Consider the following 14,704-nt stretch of genomic DNA (forward strand, 5'->3'; position numbering starts at 1 on the left):
CCCCCATAATATGCTGAAATAAAAATAAAAAAAAAAAAAAGAAAAATAGCTGTATTTTCCAAAACCAGAAAAAAAGTAAGAGAAGTGGCATTGTTTTTACATTTTGCAAATTTTTACTGTCTGGCGTAAGAGAACTCAGCTGGATTCTTATATCTGCTGCTACGTTTGATCTCTTATGATTTAGTATTTTGGTTGATGAAGAAAATGACGGAAATTTGGCTCTACACATATTTGTAGTTAGAAGGTGTGTATTTTGATAACCTTTTTAGATAATTGTAAATTTTATTCTTTGTTATTACACCAAAATTCAACAAGTAGTAGTTTCTTAAGGTTAGTTGCAACGTAGAATATGAAACCATATCAATTGACCTTTCATACTCTGTTGTGTTATAATCCACTGATGCACTTTTAATGCATCTTTTACTTGTGCATGATATTGTAATATCATGCATTGGCAATTTGGAAGATATTGCTTCATTGAGTTTTATTTCTCTTTCCAATGTTGACATTTTATTATATAATATAAAGAAAAAATCACAATCAGCAAATCCTTAAATATTAGAAAGCTGTTGAGTAACGGAAGTTTTTCAAAATTCTAATTTTTCACTTGAAAGCTTGAATTTTATCATTGGCAACAAGTCTCAAAATACTGTTAGCATTTTAAAGTAACAGGCACTCTTGATTTTTGAGAAGTCCTTTGCCAAATACCTAAATTTGAATGACTGTAGTGTCACATGTGCTTTTCCTTGAGATGACTTTGATATAAAATACAAGTGCTTTATGTGTACTTCCCGTTTTGTCATGAATATTAAAAAGTGTACCAAAGGGTTGAGATTTAATAACATTAATGATTTACTGCTTCATCAAAAACATTCTTGAGAATTTTTTTTAACTGTAAGTGCATGGAGGTGGAAAATACCTGTGCTACTGGTTGATGCCACTGCCTTGGTTCATGCCGACTTGCCAGCAGTTCTATTCAGTTCTGCTTTACCATCATCATTACAAATGTCAGCACAGTAGAAAAGGCAAATAAGGTCTAAATATTGTGAGAATAGTTTTTATCTTGGAAACTTCATGAAAGGGTCTTGGGAATCGCTAGAGGTCTGTGGAGCATACTTTGAGAACTGTTGATAAAAAGAAATTAAGGATGCAATAGCATTCTTGAATGCCTTTTGGAAAATAGGACTTGCATTTAATTTTTGTTGACAGGAGATAGAATTACCTATGATATTTTCATAATAGAGTTAAATTTTTATAGACATACAGTTTTTCCTTTCCAGCAAAAAAAAAAGAGTTGAAGGGAGGAGGGAATAAAAGATAGGGCTTAATCATTTATTTGTGCTTCACTTATATTGGTTCTTAGCCATCTGCATTGAAAGGTGATTTTGAAAGCAGGAAGGGGCACTAGAATGCAAGACTCAGAATTTATTGGGGGTACTCAGAGGAGAACCAGAATGTGTTGTATGATGAATTGAAACAGATTATACAGTAAAGGGTCTTATCCTCTTCATATACCTCTATTTTGTCCAGGTAGATTATTTCTTCTATAATATACAGTACTCTAAAACATCAATTTTATTTTTATTATATTTTGCAGAGACTCTGAAAAGCTTCCGTCTTGTAAGAAGCCCCTGTCTCCAGTCAAAGATAACATCCAACTAACTCCAGAAGCAGAAGAGGATATATTTAACAAACCTGAATGTGTGCGTGTTCAGAGATCAATATTCCAGTAAACACAGACTGCTAAGAGGCTGTTGCCTACAAGAGAATCTTATGAATTTGAAGTCCCTATTTGGGAATGAGGCAGTTATCAGCCTGAAAGATTTGTTCTTTGATCTATACCATTTTTAAAATAGAATACATTTTGTATATTAACTATCTAATTGTTTTCTTTTGCTCAGCTTTTTATATTTTTATAAGAAGCTAAATAGAAGAATAATTTTATCTTTTTTTGGAAGTTTTAATGTTAATTGGGCAAATCCCATGAAATTTATAAAAATCTACTCTAAAGATTTCTGTAATGTTGTCAAAGAAGGGTAGTAAGTAGAAAACCACAATCCTAGGGGAAATCATTGTATTTCTCCGGGCTGTAAATTTTCCATCTGCCTTTCCTCTCTATTATTTAGGGTTGAATTGAGAAATAAAGTTGTTGGGGTGGGAGGGGTAGTTGGAAGGGTTAAGGATCATTACACAAATAGGACAGTGCTCTGTTATTCCTGAAGAGTTTGGTTGGATTACAGGCTGACAGTGAAGGAAAATTGTTTTCAGCCTCATGTGAAAGGAACTACTTCTTGTATCATTAATATTCGTAAACTTCAAAATAGCCTCAGTTTTAATATATCTTTTTGGAAGTGTGGGCTAAAATTTCCTTAAAATATATTTAAAACTAGTGCCCTAAACAGATACTAAAGCTGCACAGTCTGTGATATGTACACTCTCTAAGGAAATAGGTAGATGTCTGGAAAGAGAACTAGCTACACAAGTGAAGATCTGAAGTGACAGGAAGTAGAGGAATTATGAAAGTATTTGTGGTATAGAGGATGAAGGAAAGGGACCCAGGATATTTTAACTTTTAAATGAGACTTAGTGGTAGACTCTAGGAAAATGAGGTTAGAATGGAACAAAAACATAATCAAAACTGTAAAAAACATAAAAACTAAAAAAACAAAAAGGCCCAATCTGGAAAAGACCTAATCCAATGAACAAAGCAGAAGTGAATTCCCAATCAATGTTTCCTGTTATAAAACAAATTAGAAATGTGAATCAAACATTATCTACAAATACTTATCTCCTCAGCCACTAAAAATGCCACTTAAATGGCAGAAAATGAATAAAACATATATCCACAAGGGATAACAGAATGGAAGAGGAGACATCAGGCAAGGAAACTGATTCATGATGGTAAGTGATTTAGCAAAGAAATGTTAATATTTCTAGTGGCAGAAGCGAACAAGAGGTAAAAGTCTAGGTGGAAACATCGTGCAGATTCCTCTGAAGCCAGAGGTGCAGAGAGTAAGGCTAAAATGGGATTGGTTTTGAAAACCTTTAAAAACAGGGTGGGAGAAGGGGACGGTGGTAGCAGTGCCATAGTGTTCAATCTTCAGATCCCCACATAATAGCAGCTGGACAGCAAAGTCAAAAATCTGTAACAATATTGACCACAAATTTAGGTGACTTGGCATCCTTAAATCCCAAAATGTATAAGTGGGTGAAGACAAGCCACCGACAGCCGCGAGAACACAAGATGGTATTGGCATCTGTTCAGGCGAAGCAGAAGAGAGGAAACAGCATCTAATGACCTGAGAACAGAACTTTAAAATAACCACTGAAACACAGCAGGCCAAGTTGCAAACGGCACTTGAAGCTGGGAGAGGCTGTGCCCCCTCCAGAGGTGGCTGAGTGGCAAACCAGGCGGTGCGGTCTGAAGGACTGAAGCAGGCCAGCCCCTGTGAAGTATTGACACTTCACCAAGTTCATCCGGGCTCCCTTCAAGAGCGGCATCCCTCACAAGAGAAACTGCTGGGATGAAGCCAAACTGAGCAAGAGAGATGAGGAGAAGGTTGAAATACAAGTACAATAAGGAACAGTCAACAAAATCCTCAACAGAATTCCTTTTTTTGAACACTTAAAAAAAAAAAAACTCCAAAAAGCTTCTATGAATCATGCTTCCTTCTCAAAGTTGAGGAAAACTAGTTTTCCTTAAAAAGAAACTACAGAAAAGTTTTTAGATCAATCTTATACAAATTTAATTTAAAAAATCAAGAGCAGAAATAACATCTTTACAATGAAAATAGAAAGAGGCCCACAGAGCAGATCAAAACTAGTTCATTTGAAAATGTCCAAAAAGATACTAAGAAAATGATATACAATATGAAGGAAATTTAGAATTGGAAAAATTCAGAAATAAGATAAACTCGTGAAAGCATTGGAAATAGAAACATTTCAGAAATGACTAAAAAGAAAAAGACTACAGATAATAAGAGATAAAAATACAGAAATGGGAAAATTTTCTAAAAATCAGGAATTGGCAAATAGGAAAAGAAGGCTCAACATGCAGATAATGAAAGTCTGAAACAACTATAGTTCTGGAAAACACTAATGTTAAAAAAATAAATGAAACAATATTTTTTAAGTGTACATTTGTACCTAAGATTATTGTACCCACAATAACACAAAGACATGAATAACAATACTATTAAGGAAGCAAAAACAAATGATAGATAAAAACATTAGATCATCAGGCTTCCACAATTATACTTTATGCCTGAAGAAAACGAAGTAACACTTCTAAGATAAGGAAAAATGGGATCTGAGGTTTTTATATCCAACAAAATTAACTTTCAAGTATAAAAGGCACAAGCTTACCCAACAAACAAAAATTGAGGAAATATGGTTCCCTTTAACCCATTCCTCAGGAATGTACCAGAAAATGAGCTGCAGGTAACCAAAATAGCTAGAGAAATAGTGACAAATACTGGTGGTCAGCATTAAGCATATGTTACTCACACAGTTAAAAAGAGTATAGTATACAAAAACATTTGGTTTAGCTGGTGATAGTCTGATATATTTATGGGATACTTTAATTCTTCTGTGTTTTGTTTTGTTTTTTGAGAACCAGTATTTTTCTTAGTGTGGAAAAAAGGAGATACAGCTATAAAACAGAACATGTAAATTTTTTTTTAAATATCCTGGTAGTAATGAATTTGAATTGGACATGCTGGTATAAGCTCATGAATGTATATTGAATACACATGTGTATGTATGTGTATCCACGTTTTAAGTTTGTACTGTGACTTTGTACCATTCATAACAGGATTGCTAGCACATCTGGTTTTGAAATGCCATTTTTTTTTTCCACTAAAAGAAACCAGGACTTCTTGGGAAAATAGTCTGTGGCAGGAAACAAAAGATAAGCCTAGGTAGGACATCTCATCAGAACAAATAGACATTGTCAAAAGCTACTAGGTAATTTCAGATGAGATCGGGCACGACCAGGGTGGTATGGCCGTAGACGGTAATTTCAGAAAGTTTCAAAAACCAACTTAAAGGGGCTCCCACTGTCCAAACATGGGAAAATTTGATCTTCAAAAAAGATAATTACAATTTATTAAAACCCATTGTAAACATTAAAAATGGTCACCATTGAAGGATGATGGAGTATTCATTGTTTTGAAAACTGATAAAAGGGGAAAAAGTATTTTTTTTCTTTTTCCTCTATTAACTGTCCAACTCTTAGAAGTGTACAATTGGGTGACCAAATGGTAGATGGTGGGGGGGAATGTCTCTTTTTAGTGTTTTAATAATCAATGAGATGATATTGCCATTTTGCAACCTCCAGTGGATCAATGGATTTAGACTTTGAGCATCAACTGCTATTAACATCACAAAAAGACAACCAGACATTTTATACCTCCTAATGAAAGAACTCTACATCACCTCTAGTTTTGCCAAAGGGATTAGAGATGAGTCTGATCATGCCTCTGGGACCAGCTGTCTGCCAAATTGCAGGAGATACAGAGTCTGGGACATGTTGAACTGAAGCGCGAGTGTGCAATTAGCAAAGTCCAAACTATGGGAAGCTACAGGTTAAATGTGGCAAAATTCAGACTCGGAAACTATAGTTTAAGTGCTCTGTGATTTTCAACAGATAAACTGTAAGGAAGGGGACGGGAAGGAAGTTCCACATTATAAAATAGGCAACACTAAACTAGATTACTTAGGGATGCACGGTCTGGTGATGATAAAGATATACAAGGAAGTGATAATTATAAAAGAATAGCAGAATAGTGGTTTACTCTGGGGGAGGAGTGGGAGAGCATTGATATTGGTTAGGACAAGGCACCTGGAGGGGATTCTGGAGGTAGCTAGCAAAGTTTTATGATCCTGGTGGTGTTTATGGGATATCTACCTTATGATAACGTAATAGCTTATTAAGCTATTATATTATTGCCATATTATAAGACAGGTGTTGGCTTATAATAATTTAAGCCATGTAGCTATTGTGTGTAGTTTTCTGTATTTCCTGTTTTATATTTTTTAAAGTACTAGTATTTTAATACTTTATAATGTAATTTACAATCAATTACATAAAATTGAAGATTTCATTGATTGTAAGTTGCATTATCATTTTAGGTACCGTAGAAAGAAAAATCCATTTAATGACACTCCATCAACTTTAGCACATATTCTATTTTCAGAAATTGTAAAATGTTTACCTTAGAACAAATGAAATGCAATAATTAGACACCACAGATCCTGTTCCTTATGCACTAAATAAGACTATCCTCACCCCCCAAAAACTGTAGTTTACTCTCTGAATAATTGGCACCAAACATTTTCTGACCTTAAAAGACAGGAAGCATTGTGGAGGGAAGGGTGAGGCACCATGCTGAAAAGAAGGGATAAAATGAAAATATACTAAACAGTATGGTTCCCCATCCCATTTCCCCATTTAACTCCCATTCTCTCTCTTTCTGAGATTCCAGTTACATGTATGTCAGACTGTTCAAAATTGTCCCACGGCTCTTGGGTACTGTTATGCTTACTTTCTGCTCTTCTCTGTTCTTCAGTTTGGGTGATTCTGTTGACTCATCTTCAAGTTTACTGATTCCTTCTCTCTGTTGCATCTAGTGATGAGATCATCAAAGGCATTTTTCACCTCTGTTGTGTTTTGTTTTTAATTTTTAATTACACATACTAGTTATACGTATTTCAGGGGTACATGTGACATTTTGATACATGCATACAATGTGTAATGATCAAATCAGGGTAACTGGGATATATGAAAAAATGCTCAACATCACTAATCATCTCTTATGTATCTTATTTCTAGCATTTTTGTTCGACTGTTTCTTATAATTTCTCTCTCTATTAACATTCCGCCATCTGTTCATGCATATTGTCTGCCTTTTCCACTAGACTTTTAACATATTAAAACCCTAAAGAAAGTGAGAACTCCCACTGTTGATATAACAGCAGTTTTCTCTTTTATTTCAACATTTTACTGGTACTGTGTTTTTGTTTTGTTTTTGTTTTTTTGTTTTTGGTTTTTTTTGAGACAGGGTATTGCTCCATCGTTCAGACTGGAGTGCAGTGGCACAATCACAGCTCACTGCAAGCTCCAACTCCCAGGCTCAAGTGATCTTGGCTCAGCCTCCCAAGTAGCTGGGACTACAAGTGCACACCACCACACCTGGCTAAATTTTTTTAATTTTCTGTAGAGAAGGGGTCTCACTGTATTGCCCAGGCTGGTCTCAAATTCCTGGCCTCAAGTGATCCTCCTACCTCTGTCTCCCAAAATGCTGGGATTATAGGCATGAACCACTGTGCCTGGCCGTGTCATGTAGTTTTTAATTGAGTGCTACACGTTGGTGTAGAACAGTAGTTATTGAGGTAAATAATAGTTCTGCCTACAAGTGGACATGCCTCTTCCACTACTGGATATTAATAGTTAGAGCAGGGCATCGGTAAATCTAGTTAGGAGTTTAATTGAATTTAGGTTTTGTTGTTGCCATGATCATCATAACTCTGTCGTCTCCACCCAGTCTCAGTCTTAGGCATGCCCCGTGTCCCTGTGTTCTGGTGGTGGGGCTTTCTCAATTGCTCTGTTCCTTCTCCTTGTAGACTTTTATATGGCGTAGACCTGTGACAGTTTCCTGCCGCTTTCCCACAGATAGATTTGTTCATTTATTTATTTTACTTTCCCTTTCTCCAGCTGCAATGGGTCTTCATTGTGTCCTGAGAAAAACAAGGTTTGCTGTTCTTGCCCCAGCAGTTTCAGGCTTTTGTTTTGTAGGGCAGAATAGTCCACCGTGCCTGCACCCCCAGCAAGGTTTTTCTGTTCTTCTGCCCTGCCCACAGTTTTCATTGTAGGTACCCACCCAAGCCCCATGGAGAAGTCTACAAGTGGGTGCAAATTCCCCTTGTGCTATCCTTTAGTAATTCGTAAGAAACGTCAGCAGAATTTTTATTTTGTTGTGCAGAGGCCCCCTCTCCCTTCCATGCTCTGTCCCAGGTAAGCCAGTGTTCGCATCCTGCCCCTCCTGGGGCTTCCCGTCTGTCCTTGGAGTTCAGGATGCTTTTGCCCTGCAGTCTTAGCCCTCAGATGATTTAGATTATCCAGTTTCTCTTATTATTAATGCAAAAGTGAATCTCTTTCCAGCTTCCCCCATCCTAGGCAGAAATAGAGCCCCAAATCTTTATTTTGTGACTGGTCATAGAGGACATATTTCCTCTTCCTATTCATTCCCTGATCATCTCAGGCTAGACATGTCTAGAGACCGAGCCATATCATGACTGGAAAAATTAACTGGGCCATTGCATAATTATATATTTAAAACATTGAGTCACTTATGGCCAGAGGCAGATCCTAGTCACTCTCTATTCCACCCCAATGCTCAGTCTATTACATTAAGATATTGCTTTATGACTAGATGCAGCTTTGAGGGTAATGCTCTTATTAAATGTGTCAATTATATTAAATGTTATAATCCACTACACAATAAAAGCATTATCCGTCCTTGTTTCTCAAACTCCCGGCAAGATCCTGGTGATATGGTCAGCCTTCCACATTCTTATCATTCAGTGACTTCTAAATGCCAGGTACTCTATATTGCATAGCACCTGAAGTCTTTCTAAACACATTTCAACGTTTACTTAGCACTTCCTGGCTTTCAGCTTAGGAGAGGCAGAAGAAGAGTGGAAAGTTGCCTAAAACTCTAAGTTTTCTTGGGGAAGCCACTGAAAAACTTGGTTGTCTTCTTGTTTCTCACAGGACAAACATGAGGGGTTAACCTCTAACTCTGAAATTGCCACTCCACAGTTTGGTGAATGAAACAGTAAATTCTTTGATTTGTAAGTAACCATTTAAAGACTGTTCCAAAAGGTCCACAAGAGGGCAGCTCCTCCACACTTTAATGGCTGAAGAGACATTCCAAGCACCTTTGAGATTATTATGAAACCACATTTTTATACAATTTTTTTTATTTCTCTTAATTATACAAGTAAGACACAAATATATTCCCACTTAAAAAAATTCCAACATTACCGATCAATTTCAAGTTTCTTTTGATTAGTACCCCTAATCCTAGTCCCTTCCCCTATTATCAGATTGGGGGGTATTGTCTTTTTTCTTTTTCTTTCTTTCTTTTTTTTTTTTTTAAGACAGGGTCTCACTCTGTTGCCCACTCTGGAGTGCAGTAGCATCATCAGAGCTCACTGCAGCCTTAAACTCCTCTGAGCTCAAGCGACCCTTCCCACTTCAGCCACCCAAAGTGCTAGGATTATGGATGTGAGCCACTGCGCCCAGCCTATATTTTATTTGTTATGAAGTTTTGTTTTCTGTGACTTTTTAAAAACATGATTTCTGGCTGGGTGCAGTGGCTCACGCCTGCAATCCTAGCATTCTGGGAGGCCAAGGTGGGAGGATCACTTGAGGTCAGGAGTTCAAGACCACCCTGAGCAAGAGCAAGACCCCATCTCTATTAAAATAAATAAATAAATAATAAATAAAAACATGATTTCTGCAACTTTTTTATCCACATGTAATTCGAACATCTTTTTCTGTTACTATACATAGATTAATTACACTCTTTAAAATGCATGTGTCATAATTTACTTGTTTCTTAACGACATTTAGATTATTTTCCATTTTTTTTCAGAATTCAAACATTACTGTGTTAAATATTTTAGTGCTTTATTTTGAAAAAAGCAAAGAGCCTCACAAGATTTCATGGCGATTGAGATTTTAAAGCTAATTTATTAATCCACAGTAGGAATGTTTTAATAATTTTACTAGCCACAAAAAATATATCTAAAGTCAATTCACAGAAGAGGAACTAAAAGAAGGAAAAAATGCTTGGCAGTCTTCCTTGGAAGCGTTACGCTTCCTTGGAAGCATCCATGTCATGATGTAAGTTATTCTGGGATACCATTTCTGGGAGGGCATTTTACCAGGTATGCTTGTGACTTGGACCAGATTAGACCTAAGCAGTAAATGGCCCTGTTAATGCAGAGAACAGACACGAGAAAGGAATGATCAAATGTTGCCGCCTTACTGTGTCTTGGTTACTTCTGTATCCTCCACAATGTTAAGGAAATGTTTGCTGGTTATGAGCCAGAGTCATTCATTTTCATGTATATAAGAAAAAGTAAATATAATCATCTAACAATATTAATGTAAAATGAGTTGTACCTATAGCAAATGTTCCTGAAGAAAAAGAGAGGTCCTTCATTGGGACCTCATTGTGATTTAGAGCCTGACTTGACTAGAATGGGATGTATGAGACTGAGATTGGTACAAGGCAGGGGTGGGATGCATTCTGTACAGGGACTTCATGTGATTTAAATCATGACTTCAGTCCCAGCTCACATCTTCATTGCAGTCTTATGAGAGACCCTAAGCCAGAACCACTCGGGTAAGCTGCTCCTGAAACCTTGACCCACATAAACTGTGTGAGATAATAAATTTGTTGTGTTTTAAGCTACTAATTTGGAGGGTAATTTGTCATGCAGCAATAGATAACTAATACAACTCCCAAATGTCCTCTAACTAAGCTGTAAGCTTCTCTGGATAACATCACATGGCTGGGGTTAGACTGGGAAAATTCCCAAGGTGCCAGACCCTCAGGTCGTGGTAGCTGACTGATGCTGCAATCTCCTCCCAGCCTCAAATACTCTAAAAGTGGAGGTTTCTTAGGAGGCCACAGAGCCAATGGCCAGGTGTCTTCAGGAGTAAATGATAATAATTGCAAGTGGAGCAGAAAGCAAGAATTTTCTCAGGATCTTAGAAAAATGGGCTCGGAACTCCCTTTGTGGCTGCTACCTTCTCCAACCCAGTTTCCAAATTGTTTTCTAGACTCATGTCAGGCTTATTTTCCCTTTCCTACTTTCCTGTGTGTAAGGGATGCCTGGGTGTCAGAACATCTTTTTTCATCCCCATGGATACGGTAAAAGCACCTGCAAAGCTGACTCATGAAAGGAGACGGGGATTATGACAGTGGACTGTGGGAACTACGGAGCAGGGCCTTACATGATTTCCCCTAGCTCCCCAAAGGAGCTGCAGGCAGCCTGCTTGCCTTCGCTCTGGGATGCCACAATTTGATTTCTAAAAAAACCAGCTGTGACGGCATTCAGGGAATAGGGAAGAAGTAGTCTTCACATGTGGAGGGTATTCTTCATTTTGATGTATGACAATTCACAGAGGGTCAGAGCATTCAAGAACTGCTGGGGTGAGGAGACTTCTTAGAGAGACGTCTCCAAAAATATTTTCCCTAAGACCACAGGATTTGCCACTGCCAGGTTTTTGATTTAAAACTGAAGAATGGAACATGATTTTATAATGGAATAAACATGGTTAAGTCCCACTAGGTGTGCATGTTATTATGCTTCTCTGAGTTCTGTTTTTCAGAAGAAATAATTGAGGAAATATATGTAGTAATCAGTGCAGTGTCAAACACTTAGTAAGAATGCTTCCTCCCTATTCCTATGAAAGATAATGATGAAGTTGCTGATAGTGATGAGCCAGGTCTGTTTTCTAGCCCAACCTTATCTTGTTCATAGACTCCATGGAATCTCTCTCATTATTAGGCTTTTCTTCAACAAAATGGTGAAAACCATAACTCGTGTTTACTGAATAGTTTGTGCCAGGCACTGTCCTGAGTCTTTTTACATGTACTAACTCTCCTTAGATGCTTTCAGCCCCACAAGGTAGATATTATTATCATTTTACATACAATATAAGTGAGGCAGAGAAAGGGGTGTATCAATTGGCCCAAGGTCACCCAGCTAGTAGGAGATAGAACCAGAGCTCCCACCAAGTGGTCTAACTCCAGAGCCCACATGCTTTTTTTTTTTTTTTTTTTTGGTGGAATGTAAAATGCAAAACCAATGAAGAATCAATAAAGTTGCTTGGAATAGCAAAAATCATTGTGGTAGAGAAAATTAGTGCTCACTAATTATAAGTAGGGTCATGTAATTCATGTTCATATATGGAAGGGAAGTGGACACTTGATAGATGTCCCTTTAAGCATTTTAAGTGTGAGGCAGTTAAAAACAAGTGTGTTGTTTCCATCTATTTTCTCACTTGAACTTCTAGAAACAAAGGACTCTGAGATGACAGAATTGCAAGTCTGAAACAACCTCCTACCTGAACTTCTTGAGTGGAGCCAAACAAGAGAGCTTCCCAACGTGCATTGAACTGTGATATGGGTGAGAATAAAGATTTTTTTATGTTGAGCTATTGAATTTGGGGGTATATTTCTTACTGCAGTATAGCCTCACCTATCCTAACTAATGGTCATTAAATGATGATAATTATTTTTCTCAAATAAAATACTGATAACCATTGGAGAAAAATCCCATGAATCTGATATTAAAAACTGTAGAATTCATTCTTCTTGGGCAAGAAAAAAGGCATTATGACAGCCCCAGTGCTCAAGGGATTGGTTAAATGATACTGGATGGAGAAAGGAGCCAAGAGGCCGAGAAAGGGGCTCCAAGGTGATTATGTCCTTGTGCAAGACTTGCCAGGACCCATTTTGGACTTCAGCTCCTAGGCAAGCTGGCTACGCCTGGTATTGAGCTTTATAAAACAATTCAAGTCTCTGCCCTGGCCCATTCTATTGGGCTTAGGCAGAGTCAGGGAAGACATTGTCTGTAGTGGAGTGGCTTAGGATATGGAGGCCTACTAAGAAAGCTTCCCTGCAGAAGCCAAGTTTTCTCCCCTCTGTGTAAACTAAAGGACTTAGAGTAGGCTGGGAAACCATTGTCCCAGATTTCTAGGCAGGAGGAAAGGCAAAAAAAAAATTATAGGTAAAAGGCAGGAAGCTACTACTCTTCCTTCCGTCCCTCAACAAACCTGGAGATGTTTGGTCACTTTCCTCTTCATCATGCTTATTTAACTGAAGACTCTTTAGATGTCAAATAACTAGTATGGAATGGTACCAGAGAAGGCCCCAGAGCAACGACCTCTGAAGATGATGGTACTTCGAGTAACAATGGAAGAGATGCTAATGGTCCTGTTTATTCTGAGAACAGGGATGAGTCTGAAGCACACAGAGGGACCACTGTGCTCCTGGAACTGAGATAAGGAAATGATAAGCATCATCAATAGTGCTGTCTTGCTCTAGATGGGGAAGCTGAGACTCTAAAACCACATAGTGCATTCCAGTAGGATGAGAACAAGGAGAACAGGGTCTGTCTAACCATCTATTTGATCCTAGGCAGGTGAGTTGAGTTAATTTCTTTGGACCTCAGTTTCATCATCTAAAATACAAAATCTTAGTTATAATAAGATTTTAAACATGGGAAATCTGGATACTACCCACCTTCCTGGAACTGCAGAAATATGACAAAATTTGTTGGAAAACTGCAGACCGTAATACTACTTTGACACACACCTGGATTTTAACCCCAGTTTCACCTCTTTTTATCTGAGCAAATTACTCAACCTTTCTGACTATTTCTTACTGTGAAAAATAGCAGCATATTTCAGGGTAAGGTGACTTGATCTTTTATCTGCTTCATTGCTGTGCATTGAAATGTCCTCACCTGAGGCTAATCCTGTCCAGAATTCCTTAGCTAAGGCCTGTGAGACCGTATTACAGTAAGGACCAATGTACTACATTGTAAACCTTAATTTCTTTAGCAAAGACAAATTCTTAACTAATAGTGAGCAAAGTGACTTTCTCTGACCAACAAGCTGGTGGCTATTCCATTTCCATCCTCAGAACTGACCTCCTGCTGCCCAGGGAGGGGAAGTGGGGAGAAGGGAGGGGTAGGAGAGGCCTAATGTCACTCAGCCCAATATAAGGGCCTCCTTTAGGCTCCTGCAGGCAGTTTGAAGCAGCTGGTGGAATGAATTAGGTCCTGGTTGTGCATTTTTTCTTTTTTTTTTTTTCTTTTTTTAGACAGACACAGACACAGCTGTTGAATAAAACGCCGCCTCCACAGAAAATCCCAAGTCTCAGACCTTTCAAGCAAAGGAAGAGCTTAGGTAAAATTCATCGAGTAGTCTCCTGGGTGACTTGAGAGAGAGAGGACAGGATATAGCCTTCTCTTATTGTCTGTTAATTCTTTTGTACTTGAAATAGTCACAGCAACCTGACAGGAGGAAGTTGCTGGAACTCAGGCAAGGTTCCCAAACAAAATCCTGGTAAGATTCTATTGTACTTCCTTAGGGGGGGCCTGGGATCCCATTCTTGAAAAAACAAAACCCAGCCAATAGCCTCCTTCCCTCTGTTCCAAGTTCCTAAGACACAGAGAACTCTGAGTCACATTCTTAGGCAATTGTTTCAAAAAAAATTTACACCAAAGCTCTTGACAGGTGATAGTGGAGCGCTACCCGGGAGAGAAGTTCCTGTCACTGCTGGACAAGACCAAGTTCCTGGTCTCACAAGAGCCATGACTCAGTTCCTCAGCATCGTCCAGTAGGTGACACGACGGTGCGTGTGTGTGTGTGCTGAGTACCTAGGCCTTTTGGAAGGAAACTGGGATCTGGCAGAGAGTAAATGGGAACAATTTATGTCTTACCTTTTCCCTTCAATTGTACCTTTAAAAAGGATGATCTCATAAATAACCTATTTTAAACAGGTGGGAAGTACCTTCCTAGCAACCCTAAAGAAAGTGAGAACTCCCACTGTTGATATAACAGCAGTTTTCTCTTTTATTTCAACATTTTACTGGTACTGTGTTTTTGTTTTGTTTT

The 14,704-nt window shown here is 38.0% G+C and overlaps 1 protein-coding gene and 1 pseudogene across 1 annotated transcript in view; both read left to right on the top strand.

The window, feature by feature from the left end:
- The window catches only part of EXO1 (exonuclease 1), a 31,962-nt gene extending 30,229 nt beyond the window's left edge, over window positions 1-1,733 (top strand). Inside the window, exon 13 of the mRNA XM_012644359.1 lies at window positions 1,598-1,733. Within this exon, the coding sequence (XP_012499813.1) occupies window positions 1,598-1,733 (136 nt within the window). The remainder of the gene's footprint in view (window positions 1-1,597) is intronic.
- Window positions 1,734-12,448: 10,715 nt separating this feature from the next.
- The window catches only part of LOC105810364, a 4,950-nt pseudogene continuing 2,694 nt past the window's right edge, over window positions 12,449-14,704 (top strand).

The sequence above is a fragment of the Propithecus coquereli genome, unplaced genomic scaffold (genome assembly GCF_000956105.1).
Source record: "Propithecus coquereli isolate 6110/MARCELLA unplaced genomic scaffold, Pcoq_1.0 Scaffold210, whole genome shotgun sequence".
Lineage (NCBI taxonomy): Eukaryota > Metazoa > Chordata > Mammalia > Primates > Indriidae > Propithecus > Propithecus coquereli.